Genomic DNA, 18,096 nt, shown 5'->3' with positions numbered 1-18,096 from the left:
CCCTCACCATCGACAGCTTGCTTTCACCGGCTGCTTAGGTGCAGCAGAAGCCCCGGGCCTGAGCCCCGCTGACCGCTGCGATGCAAGAGGTGCAGGCAAGCAGGAGGCCAAGCCCAGCTTCTCTGCACAACCCTCCACCAGCCCAGAGAACCGCCGCTCCCCGACCAGCCACCATGCCCAGCGCTTCACCCATCCTCACACCACCCGGCACAGTCGGTGTTAATCTTTTATTAATCCCGTTTTGCACATGCAGGACCTGAGGGTGCCCAAAGCCACAGAGAGGGGTGGCAGGGCCGGCCAGCATGGACCTGGTGCCGTGCAGCCTGGCCGAGGGAACTGAGGTCAAGCACTGGCCACGGGGGCTCTGCGCGGTCCAGGTTTGAGGGTGCCTCCTGCACCGTCATTACCAAAGGCATCGCCGGGACTGGGTGACCCACCCGCCAGGGTTTCCTGCAGGCACTTGTTTGTTCAGTCACTTATTCTCTCAGGCAACAAATGCCAAGGCAGTGAGCAAACCAGTTCAACACCCGCTCTCACGGAGCCCAGATTCTCGCCGTGGGGAGACAGACAACCACCAAATGAACAAGTGGAACGTGCGGTCAGGGCGTTGGCTAGAGATGGGCGCCTGGGAGAAGATGCTTCCAGAAGAGGGCCTGGCAGACCCTCCCAGAGGAGAGGTGTATCTAGGGGGAGGGCAGGGTGCTGCTGCAGGGCCCTCCCCAACCTGCGCCCCAGAGCTGTGCGGAGGGCCACAGGGGTGGGGAAGGATGGAGGAGGCAGCGAACCGGCTGGCATGGAAGCAGGGCATCTGGACCACTGAGCAACCGCCAGGGACGCCGTCCTTCCCAGTGTTGAACTATTCAGAACAATCTTATTTTGTGAAAGTTATTTTTATAATTTACTGCATCCCAAGCTAAGTGTTTCTGGAGCGTAAGCATTCAAGTGAGAGTTCAGAGGTGTGGAATTGTGAGGTTGGGTTACTGGGTGTGTCCCACCGGTGAGATGAACCCCCTGGAACTCATGCCGAGGGAGGTCCAGCCCCTGGGTCCAGACACAGGAGCCAGCTGGCCTGGGCTGGCTTGTTCACATGCGTATTTATTTATAATCTCCCTAAGTCACTGAGTTCTGGTTTCTGTGGTTACAACTGTACGTCCCAGATCTGCCCTCAGTGATCTGGAATGGTCTCTCCCACACGTTTAACACCTGTGAGCCTTTCTCGAGCTTACTGAAGAGCTCAGGCTGCACACCTGCAGCACGGACAGTGTGTGAGACCAGGCATCCCCTGTCTGCCAGCGGCTGCCAGCGCCATCAAAATGGCAATGACGTTTACCAGTGAATTGCATGGTAAGTGATGCTGGTACCAGCTATGCCGCACTGTGTGGCTGGATCATGCATTGTAATTCATGCTATTGGTTGAATTAATACCATTTATATTAATATTTATAATATTATCATTATTACTACTATTTTGATGATCATGTTAGTTGTTGCCTGGACTCTAAACAAAGGCTTGGGAGACCTGGTGTGACACTTCGTCCACCACGCCACATTGAAGAGCACTATGCAAAGAGGCTGTGATCAATACACCACTGATGGTGACTGCTGACTGGGGGCTTAGAGCCGCAGCCACCGGCTCCTGTAATCTGTACAATAGCCTGATGGAGGGGGACTGTCATCACCGCTATTTTAGGGACGTAGAATCTTAAGACTTGCAGAGTCTTGCTCAGAGTCCCACAGTCAGTCCCAGAACCAAGATGCAGACATGGGGTCATGCTTTGGGCCACCCTATTTTTGTCGAACTGTCACACGGCTGTGTCCCTCCAGCGAGGACTTTGCTTCCTAAGGCCTCTGTCTGGAAAACGCCAGCCGGGCTTGAGCACTGAAGCTCCTTCTGGCCTTGCATTCTGATTCGGATCGTGTCCAAGCCATCATTACCTGCAGAGTAAAGAAATACCCCTTTAATTTGTTTTAAAATTTCTTCTGAGCTTCAAGGGGCATCCAGTACCTTTTTCATCTCTTCCCGGTGGAGACAGGATTTCAAGAGGAAGAGGTGAGACTCCTAATTATGTGCTTTGGTTGTTCAGAAACAAAACAAACCCTCATCCAAAATAAACAGGCTTTCTTGCTTTTAGGCAGAAAAATGACACATATGCATATTCATTTATATGGTAATTATTATTATTTAGCTACACAGGGACTAGAATTGGTAATTTAGAGCACAAAAAAGGATGCAGGGACTAGTGTTCAGGGAGAAAGAAAGCAATCATAACCCATCAGGATTCTGTAGTTCATGTTGTGTTCTTCCCTTTCCTTTTTTTTTTTTTTTTTTTTTTTTTGGTCTCATGCAATCTCTTTGAAGAATGTCTTTGAAGTGACCATCAAATACATTGGAGAAAGAGAAATTAGCACTTTGTATTGGAATTATCAAAAGCAGGTGGGCTCTATCTGTCGGGGACCCATTGGCTTTTCTTTAGGGGCAGCCCAGTTTTGGAGCCTGAGAATGCCCCGTTCTTCAGATCACGGCTGTAGGGCAAAGGGCAGCTAGGAAGTAAGGCCGGGAGTTCAGGAAATGTGAGGGGGGAAGGCTCCAAACCAAAGAGATGCTAAATCTCACCTCCACTGTAGTCGCTGTCGACTCCGTTTCTGTTTTTGTTTTTGATGACTCAGCATCCCTTTCCTTTCTTTGGTGCCTCATCCATCTCCCTGCAGCTGCTGGGGTTTCTTCTTAATTCTTCCTTCATGAGGCTGCACGAGGGATTGCTGGGTTAAAAAATGAACGAGTTTATTTCTTTCCTGGAGAACATTCACGGTTCAGATTTCAAAAGGTACCCAGGTTCCCCACCACCACCCTGAACTCCTATCCCCCAGCCCCCGGCTCTGTTCCCTGGAGGCAACTGATGTTAACACTCCCTTGAAAGAACATCCTTTTGAAGATGATTTTACACGTAGAGAAGTGCTGGTCTTTTGAGAACAAGTGTTGCCGTGTCCCTCCTCTGCTGAGGGCCCCACGGCTCCCCTCCGTCTTGGGGTGTGTACTTCAAGCTGGTGAGGCCTGGGCCTGCCTGCAGTCTGTGTTCAGCACGCCTCAACCCTCGGGCAGCATGGCAGTAAATTCCCCAACAACCTGAGTGAGCGTGGGAGCAATCCTTCCTCAGTCGAACCTCCAGATGAGAGCACAGCCCAGCTGACACCTTGATTGCTACCTGTGTCCCCCCCACCCCAAGCAGAGAACCAAGCTCAGTAGCATTAGACTCCCGACCATGGAAACTATGAGATAAATGTGTTGTTTAAAGCCACTAAGGTTGTGACCATTTGTTGTGAAGCAATAGGAAACTAACACACACATGCTCCTTTCACTGGGATCCCCGCCCCTCCTGCCCTGCAGCTGAGCAGCTGCTTCTCATTCTTTGGTCTCAGGTTCAAGTCACTTCTTCTCCGGTTACACCAGTTCACAGCCTCCTGCTCTCCTCTGCACTTGTAATTAAGAATGCAGGGTCTGTGGGCAGGGGCCTCATCTGTCCTGTTCACTGCAGAATCCCCCAACATCTCACGTGGTACCTGGCACAGACACCAAACTCAGGAAATATTTATGAAATGAATGGATGAATGCCATTCAGATAATCCCCCAGTCTGCACTGCCATGGCAATGAAATCCTTTCCAAACTTGCTATTGACCCAAGAAAGGGAAGGAGTTTAAAATTCACTGCTCAATGGAATCTGAACGTCCTAATGACGGGTTTGACCATCATTTGAGCAGATTTATCCCAAGCTTCTCTGGGGAGAATTGTTTTGAGTGTTGCCCTGGCCTTTTCTGAATTGTGGAGATTGGCTTAGTGACTCCTCATCACATCTTAAGATTGTTCTCCATGATCAGTGCTTTCAAGGTTCCCGTTGGCCTTGGTCTCCTACAGCTTGATCAAGTTCAACCACTGTGCCCAGGGAGGGTGTTGTACCACCAGACCCGGGGTTCCAGTGTTTGAGACCCGGTCTTCCAGTTTGATCTGGGTGCCCTGTGCCGAGACTTCCTGTGTCCTCCTCCATTCCTTTCATCCATGGTAACGAGGGCCAACCACCAGGACACTTGATTTTAAAACACTAAGTGACAGCACTTCATAGAAGTCATTGTGCCTTTGCATGAATTCCAGTTTGTCTCATCAATTTCCTTTCTTTTCTTTTGTTCATCGATTTCTTTTTAAACATTGTCTTGAGAAATATTCCTACCTAAAACCTCTTACGAAAGGAGAAACTGAGGCCCGGGTGGAGGAGGGGACTTGGCCTAGGTCAGGGGACCAGTCAGTGGGCCAGGGCAGGGGTGGACTGTCACCACACCTGGCTGCCAGGCCTGGCTTCAGCCCGGGACTCCGTGATCTGGTGCCAGCCCTTTGACAGAGGCATGTTTGTATTACCAGAACTAGACTAGGTTGGAATGAGACTAAGAGAGAAAGGAGAAGTGTTTCCATGGATGGTCAGCCACCTGTGGGGAGGGAGAGGCTGTGCCCAATTATGATGGCTTGTCAGACAGGGGGAGTTTCATCCCCCATGAAGAGGCAGAGGCCTCCACAGATGGCTCCTGTGCGCCTCTGCTGGCCTGTGTGTCCCTGAGTATCTGGGCTGGTGGGCGGCACTAGGGGAGGCAGTGGGACCTGATGGGGAGAGCTGCTCAGCCTCCGTGCGTCTAGGTGTGGGTGTGCTGCGGTTGCCCGCGAGGGCTCTGGGGTGCGCAGAGCATCATACAAGCGAACTGCTCCACACCGTGCCTGGCCTGGAGGTCCACTAGGCAGGGCTGCCACACTCTCCCACCCCAGACGGGCTGGGCGAGAGCAGCCAGAATCGCTAACGAGGTGGGAGGCTGCTGCTTCCGCGCCTCCCTGCGTGTTAAGGAGGAGTCCTGTACACTCCGGGGCCAGCGAGCCTGCAGTGTGCCTTGGGAATCACTGCTCCAGTGAGTTCTGCAATATCCTTGATCCTGCGTGGATGACAATTAGGAGTCTTCTAAGTGTAGTGCCTGGGGGAGGGGGCGCGGGGGAAACAATGAAATTTCAAAACCAGCTTGCCTCCCCCGCCCGTATGCCACCCCGGTTTCTGTCCATTTGCCTCGACTTTTCTTTCCTTCTGTGACTTCCATTCCTGGTGCTGGCAGGGTGTAAGGCAGGAAGCCCCTGCAGGCTGAGCTGGGCCGTTGGCAGCGACCTTTTGTGTGACCGAGGCAGGAATCGGTGTGCTGGGGGCCCCCCGGCGGTTGGTACCCTCCTCCGTCATGCTCTGTGTTGTTGCACCTCTTCTTTCTGTTTCCCAGACCACGAGGCTCGAGCCGCCTCCTGCTCTGAGTGGAAGCCACCCCGACTACCCCAGACTCTGAGCTGCTGCGTCCGCATCCCCCCGGGGGCGGCCCAGCAGAGGCGCGCGGAGGGGCGCTGCCCCAGTCTGCGTCCAGGGTGCTGAGTTCTAAACACATCTCAGCCCCAGCTGAGATCGAGAAGTCTTCCCAATGCCCCCACCAAAAGCAAATGAGTGGAATAACGGAGTCTGTCCACGGGGGCACGTGGTTAGTTAAGTGGGAATGTGAGCAGGCCCTTTATTGGGTTAAGAGATACCCCTCACCCTGTGGTTGTGGTACAGATCGGGAAGAGTGAAAACGAAGACCAGAGCCAAGCCCCCCGCAGATGCTGGAGAGTGAGTGGGTCCATGGAGACAGATACAAGTAACGGTTCGCCTGCGTTAGCACACGCGGTGTGCCGGGCACGGCCACGCTCCGAGGCGTCTTCCGGTGGGATCCGCACAATTGTCCTCAGAGGTTTTCAACAACCAAGACTCGAGGGCACCTACGGTGCGCCAGGGACTGTTCGAGGTCACGTTAGGACAAAACAGAACAAAGGAAACAGAGTGCCGCTTTCTGGTCGTGCAGGTAGGCGTTGGTGATTCTCCCATTTCACTGGAGAGGAAGCGGCAGGCCGGAAACCCACTGCTGATCCAGAGGAAGGATCCCTGTGTTCCTTGAGAGAAGACCGGCTCTTCCAGGAGCCCAGTGAGTCCCAGTGACCTCCCCCCCTGAGCCAAAGAATGACATCAAAAGCAGAACTTTGACCACACCCCCAGGTTACAGTCAGGGAGGGGTCCCCGACGCACACAGAGGAGGGTCCCTCCACCAACCAGTTAGCAGGGTGGCAGGAGTGTGTTTCCTTTACTGCACATAAAACTCAGTTGTACTTGGCGTTCACGGGTTAATTTCTTTCCCATCTCACTGAACATCATGGAGACTTCCCGGTACTTCACGGTGAAGGAGGCGATGTTGGCGCCTAGTTTTGATGGTGGAACCAAAAGTTTAAAACTTCCTTGGCAGGTTTCTAGAGCCATTTTTGTTTTTTCCGGTTTGGTCAGAGATTTATGCCTCCCTGCCCCTGGCGTGAGTCTGTGTTTTATGGTGGGAAGCCAGCGGGGCGGAGGAGCCCGGTCCTGGTCTACAGAACCAGCAGCTGTTTGTTTTATTTCTCCTGGCGGCATCACTGGGCTGGCATTAATTATCCAGCTCTCATTCTCCGACGGTGGGAACACAGGATTTTCTTGCCGTTGTTCTGACACTCACGGGTTTGTAGATGTCACTTGCATCCTCAGAGGAGCGCAGTTTTATTGATCAACAGTTCTGCTGAGGCCCAGGGCTGTGTGTTCCTCTAATACAAATGCAGTCAGGATGGCCGGGTGTCAGAGGGAGGTCTGAACTCCACTCGGAAAACTTACGGCGTGATCACGGCAAGGCGGGGGCTCTGAGGGCCGGGCGGGCGCGGGGTGGAGCCTGGTGGGCACATCCATGGAGGCCCCTCATTTGTGCGTGGACCCTGCCGTGCGATGTGGGCCTTGTTAATGGCGTGTGTGGCCAGCTCTCCGCGCACTGAGCAGCGACATCCCAGGCGCCCCGGTGTGGGCGGCGGGTGCCTGGGTTGCCTCTTACGATCCCTCTCACCGCAGGTGGGGAGGAAAAACACAGGGCAGAGCCCGATGTCCGAGCAGCTGTCAGTGGTCTTTGGAGCAGCTGGGAGTGTCGGAGAGGCCTGGTGGTGTTGGAGGCAGGTTTGGGCTCAGAACCGCCAACCATGTCGCCCTGGGCAGGTTGTGCTTGAATTCAAAGGCTGGAGCAGAGGCCTGCCTCCCGAGGGCTGCAGATGCCCCCCAGGAGGACGGGACAGAGAGGCATCCTCGTTCCCCCAACCCCAAGCTCTTGGTGTTGATTTCTGAGCTCGCCGTCCACTGTGAAGAGCTGGGGTGTGTGCGCCAGAGGCTGGAAGCAGGGGCTGCGGTTTCCCAGCGCCTGCGGGTGGCCGGCCCTCGGGCTGCCTGCCACCACAGCTGACCCTGAGCGCCAGGAAGTCCAGGCGTGCTCTGCATTGTCCCTGCTTTGCAGATGCGCAGATTGTGCACAGCTGGTTAGCGGGGGTCCAGGGGTGGTGGCTGTTGTTATTACCAGTGTGCCTTTTATTTACTGGGACTGTGTGGAATTCACTGGCATCTAGGTGGGTGAGTTCTTGTTCCTGGAGGATGTGACGCGCCCTCTCACACTCCCCTTCCAACAGCTGGTTAGGCGGCACTTTTCCTGGAGCAGGAGGATGGGGTCTGGTCTCTGGCAGCAGGTAGCCGTGGGCCTGAGTTGAGATGAGCTTTCGGAGGATGTGGAAGGTGGTCCTGGCCTCCTCTGGGCGTTAGAGTGAACGTCCCCAGGGAACTGAGCCCGCAGGAGAAGGCTGCTTGCCGGAGAGGGAGGAATGGGAGTGGGACATATTTTCTGGAGGAAGTAAGTGGCCCAGACACGCCGGGGATGGTCAGACAGAGGGAGGGGATGGAGGGGCAGCTGCTCCTTGGGACGGTGGGGCCCGAGCGTCCCTCCAGAGTATTGCCCGACTCTTGGGGCCTGAAATGGCAGCTCTGGAAAGTCATCCACCTGGGGATTCAGCCTTTCTCCGTCTTACGGAAGTGCAATACCCCTGTGCCGCAGATGGTTTTCTGGCGGGAGAAAGGCCCTGGTGTCTGTGAAGCACCTGCTGTGGGTCAGGCACTGTCTCATCACGCTTGTTAGCAATTCCACGCAGTCGTTGCAGTGATTTTCTCCTGGGTGGGTCTTACCGCCCCATTTTACAGATGAGGATACTGAGGTCAGGAGTTAGGTAATTCAAGACCACCAGGCTACAGGGCTAGAGCCAAAACATGGACTCAGCCGCAAGTCTGTGTACAGCCAGGGCTTTTCCGGTACCAGGGCCTGGATGGACGGGTGTGGGGGCCCCAGGACAAGGGGAAGAGAGCACCAACTCGAGGGGGAGGCAGGAGTCCTGGGGCTGGCCGCCTTGGTCTCGCGCTGTGCCCGGGTCAGTGGGTTTGGAAGGGAGAGAGAGGGATGAGGTCTAAGCCGCACTGTGACCTCTGTGACTGAGGCTGGGAGCTCTGTGCCGACTTCAGTGCCCCAGCTTGGACTTCAGAATTCCCTGCGAGAAACCGGTGTTGTTGTCGATCAGACCGCAGTAGCTTGTCAGCCTGGCCCCAGTGTCTGCTCCACTGCCTGGTGGGGAGGCCTCCCTCCTTTTCAAGATTTCAGGGAGCTAGAAGAATTTCAGCAGAGAATCAGGCTGCATGATTGACAGTAAATTATGATTTAAAATTTTTTTTTACAGTCTTTTCTTTAACACTTTACTTTTTTTCTTTCATGGGGGTATGTAATTGGATTCATTTATTATTTTTTAACAGAGGCACTGGGGATTGAACCCAGGGCCTTGTGCGCGCCAAGCGTGCGCTCTGCCGCTGAGCTGTCCCCTCCCCCATGGCAAGAAAATTGTGATGTTTTAGATGTGCGGAGACCGTAGAGGCAGGGCGGTCACTCGACCTGGTCGACGCCTGTTTTCCATGCATAATTATTTATAACCTGCTGTTCACTCTTAAAATATCTTTGTTAGACCATAGATGTCTTTGTTACAAGTTACCTGGTCTAGTCCTCTTGACTCACAGGTGATGACCAGGGCCTTGCACAAGTCAGATGGCCAATTAGGAAAGAGTCCTAAGTAGCAGTGTCGGGTAAGCCAGACCTGGGGGTCATTAGTTCCGTGAACCAGTGACTGTTCAGATGCTATTGACTGGACAAGCCCCCAGACTCAGTGCTTCTGAACTTTTCAGTATGAAAGCAGTGCACTGCCCATGGTGGTGGATAAATACACTGGTGAATTAATGAATGGAGGGGTGAGTGATTGAATGAATGGATCCTAAGTCTTGTGGAAATTCTCACCCTACTGCAACAGCATTATTGTTTCCCCACGTGCTGGAGCCAGGTTCGCGGCCCAGGTGGCTCCTGGCTGTGGTTTTGGAGGAGAAAACGCCCCTGGGGAGGCCCCGGGTCGGACACTGGCAAATGGCTGGGCACCTCGGAGCGGATCTGCACCATCCAACACCTTGCTACACTCCCTCATTTTAATCAGAATGTGTTTTTCCCATGTCCTCTTTAATTAGAAAGATTTCCCCAGTTCATATCTAGAATGCTCTTTCCAAGACACTGCCTTTTAAAATGAATTCTTCATGTTAAGTTCTACAGTCTTCAGTGGGATCCCTTCTTGAAAGGAGGTAGAGAAAAAGAACACAGTTCACCTTTTTCAAAATTAAACTGAGAAAACTAGTTAACACTGATTGGGCTATTTTTTTTCTTTGTGAATATCTTTTTTTTTGAATTGAGGTGTGGTTGATTTACAATGTTGTGTTAGTTTCTGGTATTCAGCATAGTGATTCAGTTATACATACATATATATTCTTTTTCAGATTCTTTTTCATTACAGTTTATTATAAGCTATTGAACAGAGCTCCCTGTGCTGTACAGCAGGTCCTTGTTGTTTACCTATTCTGTGTGCAGTAGTTTGTATCTGTTAACTCCCAAATTCCCAACTTATCCCTCCCCCCTCTTCCCTTTGGTAACCGTAAGTTTGTTTTTTACATCTGTGAGTGTCTTTCTGTTTTATAAATAAGTTCATTTGTGTCATTTTTTAAAGATTCCACATATAAGTGATATCATATGATATTTGTCTTTTTCTAAGTGACTGACTTCACTTAGTATGATCATGTCTAGGTCCATCTATGTTGCTGCAAATGGCATTATTTCATTCTTTTTTATGGCTGAGTAATATTCCATCACACACACACACACACACACACACACACACACACACACACACACACCCCCGTCTTCTTTATTCATTCTCTATTGGTGGACATTAGGTTGCTTCCATGTCTTGGCTGCTGTGAACAGTGATTGGCTTGTTTCTTATTGCCAGGTACTATGCTTGCTTTGCTGTTTGTTTATGATCCTCATTTAATTATCCCGGCAGCTATGGGGTAGATTGTTGTTACTCTCCCCATCTCACAGATGAGGAGAGCAAGGCCCAGAGGGGTGGAGGTGCCTGGTTGAGAGTCACACGGCTGGCAGTGGCACAGGCCGATTCCCAAGTCCTTGCCTTTACCACTGTGATAAACTGCACCCTAATGGACTAATCTTGTTTCTGGAGAGGTGGGTCTATACCACAGACATGATCTAAAATATTTGGAAGGAACAGACCCATTAACTGGCTGCTGTTGTTGGATTATCCGCTTCTTGTACTTTCAACCAGAGCCCACTGTGTGCCTGAGAACTAAATGTGATTGTGTGAAGCGAGTTATCTCTGTGGTGGGTTGTCTCGGAGCTGCGTTGGGACTGATCCATTTGGGGACAGAACAGTGTGATTTTCGAACTGTGTCTTCCTCTGCAGGCGGCACCATGGACATTGTATGTGAATTTGACTTTAAAACATTTTTTTAGCTATTTGGGAATGAATAAAAAGCCTCTTAACATTCACATTCATGCTTTACCAAGTCTTAACACCTGGAGATTACTGGCTTTTAACCTGAAGACCTAGGAGTACAGATTTTCCCAGATTCATGTGTTTGCATATAAAACATCATGCACATGTCACTGATTAGCAAGGGCAGAACTGGGCCCTATGGGTTATTTAAAAGAATCACTCCTGCACATTTCAGCCTATCTGAGCGTATGTACCGTTGGGCTGCGCGCAGAAAGTGGCCGGGCAAAGCCTGTTGGGTGGCAGAGCCAGTGTGCGGGGCCAGTTTCCAGGCATCCCAGCTGCATCCTGGACCTTAGCATGGTTGGGAGCGCCAGCAGGTGTTGCCTGTTGTTTGAGATTAAACTTTGAAGCAAGAATTCCTGTTTGTCACCTTTCAGCCGAGGTGAACGTGGAAGGCATCCTAAGGCGATGTGGGGGCTGAGACTGCCGGGCTTTTGTGCCAGCCGAGGGAGCCGGCACCAGGGCAACTTGGTGCTCACGTCCTCGTATTCGTCAGAACAGCCTCGTTGTTCTCCCTGGCTGTCTTTAGACACATTGGTGTCCCGAACGTGATCTTTTATTACGCGTGTCTCTTCTGGCCAAGAAAATCTCTCTCCTTTTTATATATTGGCAAACTGCATAATGTTTCATTAGAAAAAAAGGTTGGGGACTGGTGGCAGACCTGTGATGCATCTTGTGGTGCTTCACCTGGTTCAGACTTTGAGCTGAGTGAACCTGGTTTATCGAATCCAAACCTTCAGCCTCAGATGGCCTCCTCAGGGCTGTGAGGACAGCGCTCGGCCCGGGGAACGCCTAGGAGGGAGCCTTCTGAGTCTGCGGTTGGAGCAGGGAGCTGGATCAGGGCAGCCTTAGCGGATCCCAGGGGAGCGCCCGCTCTGGTCTTTGGAGGAGAGGGGAGGAGACCAGGGGCACCACATCAAAGAGGCAGAGGGCCCAGAGGGCAAGAGTCTTGCAGTGTGAAGTTGCTGATTGCTCTTTAATAATAGTCAGGAGGGCAGAAAAGGCCAGCGTTCACACAGAGCGGGCGCCCTGCTCCGGGTCGGGCCGCGCTCGGCTGGGCCTCGTCAAGCTCCCTGGGCTGGCTGGCTGCTTTTCTTCCCCTTTTTTTCATCTGTGACATCTGCTCGGTGCTTGTCCCTCCTGTGATACCGTACCCCTCGCAGCTGTGCAGACCTCCAGCTCTGTGCTGGTGCACGGAGTGCCCTGAGCAGACGGCCTTTTTGATGTGTGATAAAACAGAACCGAGCCACGGGGGTATGGTGAGCGGAGGCATCAGAATATCAATTAACCTGCTCGGAACAAAGCTGCAGCTCCAGAGTGGAAGAGACATTTCACTGAAGTGTCAGGAAGATGGATAATGTATTCTAATTAGGGCCTGACTGCTACCCCCGCACTGAGCTGCTCCTGGAAGTCAGGCCCGCGACCCTCACGGCGACCCTCACCAGTGCCCCATCACAGCGGCGCCGGCGTGCTCCTTACTGATTTATGACTTCTGGCTTTGCCAGAATTCGCAGCCGTTAACTTGCTCTCAACCAGACTTGCTGTTTCCTCCTGAAAGTGTGGTCCGTTTTGCAACTGGGCTGCTGCACATAACCTCTACAAATGTGAGCACCTTGGGGAAAACTAAGATCCTTTCTGGGCTTTAAGCCTGGGGCTTCCGTCTCGAGGGTGCTCCAGGACCCGCAGTCCCTGGCGCAGAGGCCATGGTCACCGTGCCCTTCCTTCCCAGGTGGGCCGGTGCGGGGCTGCCTTCCCTAGACAGCGTGGGGCTGCACTAGTGGGGGGGGGGGGTGTGCCCTAAGAGGTCCCTTAGGGACCTCGTTTCTTTGCACCTGGGTGATTGGCCCACCTCCCTAAGTCTGAAAGGGTAGACGTGGAGAGTGGGTGGCCTGGGATTCACAGCCAAGCCCCCCACGTCCTTCTTTAAATTTCACATCCGCACCAGAACGATGCAACAGTGAGGCCAGGCTAATTAGGGAGATGTTCCTCATTTTGCTGCACTTTTCCTGTGTAATTGGAAGGCCCGCTTTCTCCAGCGAGAAGTCTGTGAGAGCTGTTCCCCTGAATAGTTCTAAAAGCTTTGGACCACATACTGATATCAGCTGCAAATTTGTGGGCGAGATTATAATGATTGCTCAGTAATGCAATATTAAAAGCGGGAGGTCCTTCTCGGGGCTGAGCGAAGGCGGAGTTCCAGCCTTCCGTCAGCCTCACAGAGTGATTTTGAAACAGAATTACCGGCCCTTGTCCTAGAGGCAGCGATCAGCGGCCCCACTCCCTCCCCTCCAACTAAGGGGAAGAATAAAGGGGTCCGAATGCAGCCGAAGTTCTTCCAGAAGCGTAGGTGGGGGAGCTCTCCGCCGCGGCGCCTCCCGGTTCCTGTGCCGGCGTGCACACCTGTAGGTGTTTGCGCTTTAAGAGCTGCAGCCAGCGTTGGGCTGGCTATAACAAGGACTTGAGGGAGCAAACGGCTGTTAAAAAGATGTCTTTTTGCACTTTTGCTTCATTAGTTCTAGAAACCAGGGGCTCCGTGGCTGCGCGTTCTCCTGCATAATTTAAGAAATTAATGAAAGCATGCCTGATTTTTCCAGTGCTCTTTACTCTGTAAATTTGTTTAGTTTTTTTTTTTTTTAACTGTCAGTTGAGGCTGTTGGAACCTAAATATTTTAATATGGAAGAAATATGGGCCTCCTGTCCTTTTTTAAAGAAAGATATTTCTTGCCCTCATCCACACGGTGTTCTGTAAATCAGGCGTTATGAGTTATGGGTGACCTGGAGTCTGAGTTCACCCCACCAGTCCATCTTCTGACCTTAAAGCAACCAGGTTCTTATTAGGATGGAGAGGGAGGGGCCTATGGCAAAGTGGAGGGGGGGGGGGTCCTGTTCTGGGAGCCAGCGCCAGAAACCTTGGCTTCAACTTTCGGTTGTCTGACCCCACCCGCCACAACTGCAGAGTGGAGACCTGAGGCACTTTGCAGCTCTATTTCACTCTTCCAGACTCGCTCTGTCTGCATCCTGCTCTCAGGTCGAAAGAATCAGATTCTGTGTGTGCATGTATAATTCTAGACTCACAGGATTTGAAAGAACTTTAGAAATTGTTTAATGTGAACATTGCTGAGGGACATAAAAAAAAAACAACCTAAGCAAACGGGAAGATAATGTGTTGACTTGATATTGTAAAAATGTCCATTCTTCATAAATTAAACTGTATATTTAATGTCATTCCAAATCCTAGTAGAACTGATATTTTGAAACTTGACGAGATAGTTTCCTGCCTACTTGGAAGAACAAGTTTTTGAAAAAAGAAAAAGGAGGATCATATCCTATTAGATAGAGCAATAAACTATAAAACCACAATAAAATGTGAGGATGATACGAGAGCCTACAGGCAGAAAGATGCTGGAGCCAACATCATGTCAGCATTTAGACTGAGATAAAAAAAAAAGGAAAGTGACGTTCAGAGGGGAGAGGATAGGCTGTTTCATAGATGGCACGGGGACGGTTGGAGGGCCACAAAGAAACAGGTTAGATCAAGACTCCCTTTATTCCTCAAAATAAACCGTGGCTTTAGTAAATATTTAAATGTAAAGAGTAAAACTGTAAGAGATCACAGTTTAAATGCAAGTAAATATCTATCAATCAGCTTCTGCAGTGGCAAGGGCCTTTTTACACATCCATACGACGCCAGAATCCAAAGAGGAAAGCACTGACTGATTTGGCCAAAAACTCATGTGTTAGAAACAGTACCAGACACAAAATTAAAATGCCAGAGACAAACTGTGGAAAATGCTGGCAACGTTGTTTGCCTCAGAGTGTCTGTGGTAGCTTTTGCCAAAATGGGTTGATGTTTTTAATATGTAAAGAGCGCTTGTAAATAAATAAGAGGGTAAAACAAAAAATAAATAAATTAATTAAAAAGTTAAAAAAGGTGAGAAACAGGTGACAGTAAAAAAAATGGCACAAATGGACATTTTGGAAAAGAAAAAATTCAAATAGCCAATAAACATATGGAAAACCTGCTGAACCTCATTTGTGATCAAAGAAATATAAATTAAAGCAACAATGGTATACTCTACTCTGTAGACAGATCTTCCCCTAGGATTATGCCTGACAGAGATGCAGGGAAACAGGTGATCTGCCATGGGATTCATAAACTGGTGGGCAGGTTTGTAGCCTGATGTGGAGACATAGAACAAAAAGTTATAAGAGAAGGTATCAGCTTTTAGAAATTTATCTTGAGGATATCTTAGGTGCATTAAGATGTATATACAACATTTGTTTAAATAATAGTTCTTTATAATGGAGCAAAACTAAATGAACAACAGTCTGTGATCCGTTAACATTTGACGGGTCAGTTCACGCAATGCCTGGCAGCTCTGAAAGCTCCCGGGAGAAGAGCGCTTTGTGACGTGGGAAGATGGGCATGAGACCTTCTCACTGTGTGAAAAGCACAGGCTGCCCAGCAGTCTGTACAGTGAGAACTTCTGTATCCCCCTCGGGAGAAAAACAGATCTGTGTGGGTGTGAAGCCTGGAAGGAGGTGGACCACAGTGTTAACAGTGGCTGCTTTGAGTCAGTGGTGTTATTAGTGACTAGTCTTATTATGTCCGCTTTTTAGTATTTTCTGCACAGTGTGGAACAATCGTGTATTATTTTCATGGTTGGACTTAAGGAGTTAATAAAAATAATAAATCTTCTAAATCAGTTCCCCAGCTGTGCCAAGAAGGGGCTGGCTGATGCCTGAGGTTAGTTCAGCCCTATAGCAAGTTCACTAAGGAGCAGAAACTTGAACTCAGTCCTCTTAATATTCAAGCTTCTTAAGAACAAGTTTTGGAACTTGCTCTTAAGTGGGAGTTTGGGATTTGCAGATACTAACTACTATATATAAAATAGATAAACAGCAAGGACCTACTGTATAGCATAGGGAACTGTATTCAGTACCTTGTCATAGCTTATCATGAAAAAGGATATGAAAAGGAATATATATAAAACTGAATCACTATGCTGTATGCCAGAAACTAACACAACATTGAAAAACAGCTACACTTCAATTAAAAAATAAATTAAAAAACAAGAGTTAACCATTTAAAAAAAAAAGAAAATTGGGCTTTTGTTTTCACCCCAGTGGTTCCTTATCTCTCATGTCGAAGACACTCTCTTTAGGAAATAACCCAAAATGTGGAAAGAGCTGCAGCACAGAGACGTTCCTCTTGGTGTTGTTTATGACAGTGGAAACTGTGCGCCGTTGGAACGTTCAGTCATGGGGCATGTTTAAGGAGGACGTGCCCAGTTGATGGAGCGTTGCGTGGCCAGTGAAATAGGTGGCGGTGAAGAGGTGGGCCAATGTGAAAAAACGCCGTGGTAGTTATAACATGCAATGGGGAAAGTCAGGACATAAAATCTGTGTGTTGTGATTATGATAAACATAGGATCCAGAAGGGAACATGACATCCTGTGAGTAGCTGTTAAGTAAGGGTGATGGAGATATCAGAAACATTAATTTTCTGTTATCTTAAAAGTTCCAGTCTTTCTATAAATTTATCTTCTATGAAGAAATAAAATATTATTATTGTATAATAATTCCCCCAAACCTGAAGAAGTAAAAATAGACGAGCATCTTTCCAAATTCTCTGCCTAGGGCTGGATTCTGGACGGCATCCCTGAAACGCGAGAGCAGGCTCTGATGATCCAGACCGTGGGCATCGTCCCCAGACACGTCAGTGAGTGGCCCCCCACCCCGTGGGGCCCGTCCCCCAGAGCTGCAGCCCCCAGGTCCACAAGTGAGCGCCCTGCTCTGTGTCACCTGCTCCCCAGTGTCCACCCTCAGCCCAGGCACCATCCAAGAGGGATTTGATGGGCCTGTGACCCAGTGGGAAAAAAGAGGACCCAGCAATCGAATTTCCCACTGAGCTAAATGCATTCAGGGCTTGTGCTAAAAAAAATGTGGGGTTTGGCTTTGACCCTGGTGATTCCCTGTTTCAGGAATCAGGTATCTGGGAAACTCTCTTTAGCCAGTAATCCCAAATGTGGTGAAAGTGTTCTGTACCAAGATGCTCATTGTGGTGTCATTTATGACAGGGACGGCGATCCTCAGGCCAAGTTCAAGTGCGGGCTCCCTCTGTCCAGAGATAACGCGTTTGTGTTCTGGGCCAAGAAGACCTCTCTTTTAAGGGATGATTGGGGATGGGAGGTGGTGGTTGGTTAATGTCCTCGTGCAGCAAAAGCTCCGGAGCTCACCACGCTCCTTTCTCCTCTGCCAGTCGTGCTGAGCGCGCCAGACACGGTCCTGATTGAGAGAAACTTGGGGAAGAGACTTGACCCTCAGACTGGAGGTACGGCTGTCTCCACCCCGACCCTCCCCACCCCGGGGTGGGGGGCAGGTTCCAGAGGTGATCCTAGGAACAGACCCATACACCCCTTACTGAGCATTTACCCTTAGGCTTTGCTGGTAGGCAGACCCAGATCTGTGGCTCCTGCCCTCTTTCTAGCTGTGGGATGCCGGGCGAGTTCCCCAGCATCTCTGAGACCTGGTTTTCTCATCTGGACTTGAGAATTAAAATACCGAGCCCTGTCTTACAATCCAGTCACTGTGAGGATGAAATGAGGGCCTGCAGGTGGGTGCCTGGCTCAGAGTGAGCGCCAAGGTCACGGCTGTCCTGCCCTGGTGCCGAGGAGCATCATCGTTTCGTTACTGTTCGGAGTGATGTAAGAGCAGACCTGGAGCCAAAGCCTCGTGCTGCACCACTGATCTGGGCGAACCAGCGACCCCGGGACTCGCAAGCTCTGCCTCTGGGATGGTGGGTGACTAACCACGTACCCTTCCCCTTGCAGAGGTTTATCATACCACCTTCGACTGGCCCCCTGAATCTGAAATCCAGAAGCGACTGATGGTGCCAGCAGGCATCTCAGAAGGGGAGACCGCGCTGAAGCTGCTGGAGTATCACAGGAACATCACCAGGATCCTCCCCTCGTACCCCAAAATCCTGAAAGTCATCCCTGCTGACCAGCCATGTGTGGACGTCTTCTCCCAGGGTAAACGCCGACGGGCCCCTCCACCTTCCCGTCCCGGTGACACCTAACCTGGCGGCACTGCCAGAGGCCAGTGTCCAGGGTGTGCCTGGGACCCCGAGAGTCCAGTCGTGGGTGGCCCAGGCTCCCTGCCCAGAAACAAGTGTGGGGTCCCTGGGAACGCCCCATCTAGAGATCCTGGGCTAATAGTCTACCCTCCCGCGTGGTCAGGT

At 50.7% G+C, this 18,096-nt stretch overlaps 1 protein-coding gene across 12 annotated transcripts in view; it reads left to right on the top strand.

Moving 5' to 3' along the window:
* AK8 (adenylate kinase 8) overlaps positions 1-18,096 on the top strand; it is a 121,196-nt gene that overhangs the window by 23,199 nt on the left and 79,901 nt on the right. For 8 of the 12 annotated variants that reach the window (XM_074362470.1, XM_074362466.1, XM_074362471.1 and 5 more), the window contains 3 exons: positions 16,494-16,635; positions 17,116-17,187; positions 17,687-17,887. In XM_074362470.1, the coding sequence (XP_074218571.1) occupies positions 16,494-16,635; positions 17,116-17,187; positions 17,687-17,887 (415 nt within the window). The remainder of the gene's footprint in view (positions 1-16,493; positions 16,636-17,115; positions 17,188-17,686; positions 17,888-18,096) is intronic. The other 4 variants (XM_074362472.1, XM_074362473.1, XM_074362469.1 and 1 more) reach the window with 2 other exon arrangements.

The sequence above is a fragment of the Camelus bactrianus genome, chromosome 4 (assembly GCF_048773025.1).
Source record: "Camelus bactrianus isolate YW-2024 breed Bactrian camel chromosome 4, ASM4877302v1, whole genome shotgun sequence".
NCBI classification, from domain to species: Eukaryota; Metazoa; Chordata; class Mammalia; order Artiodactyla; family Camelidae; genus Camelus; species Camelus bactrianus.
This window is presented reverse-complemented; position numbering and strand designations above follow the sequence as displayed.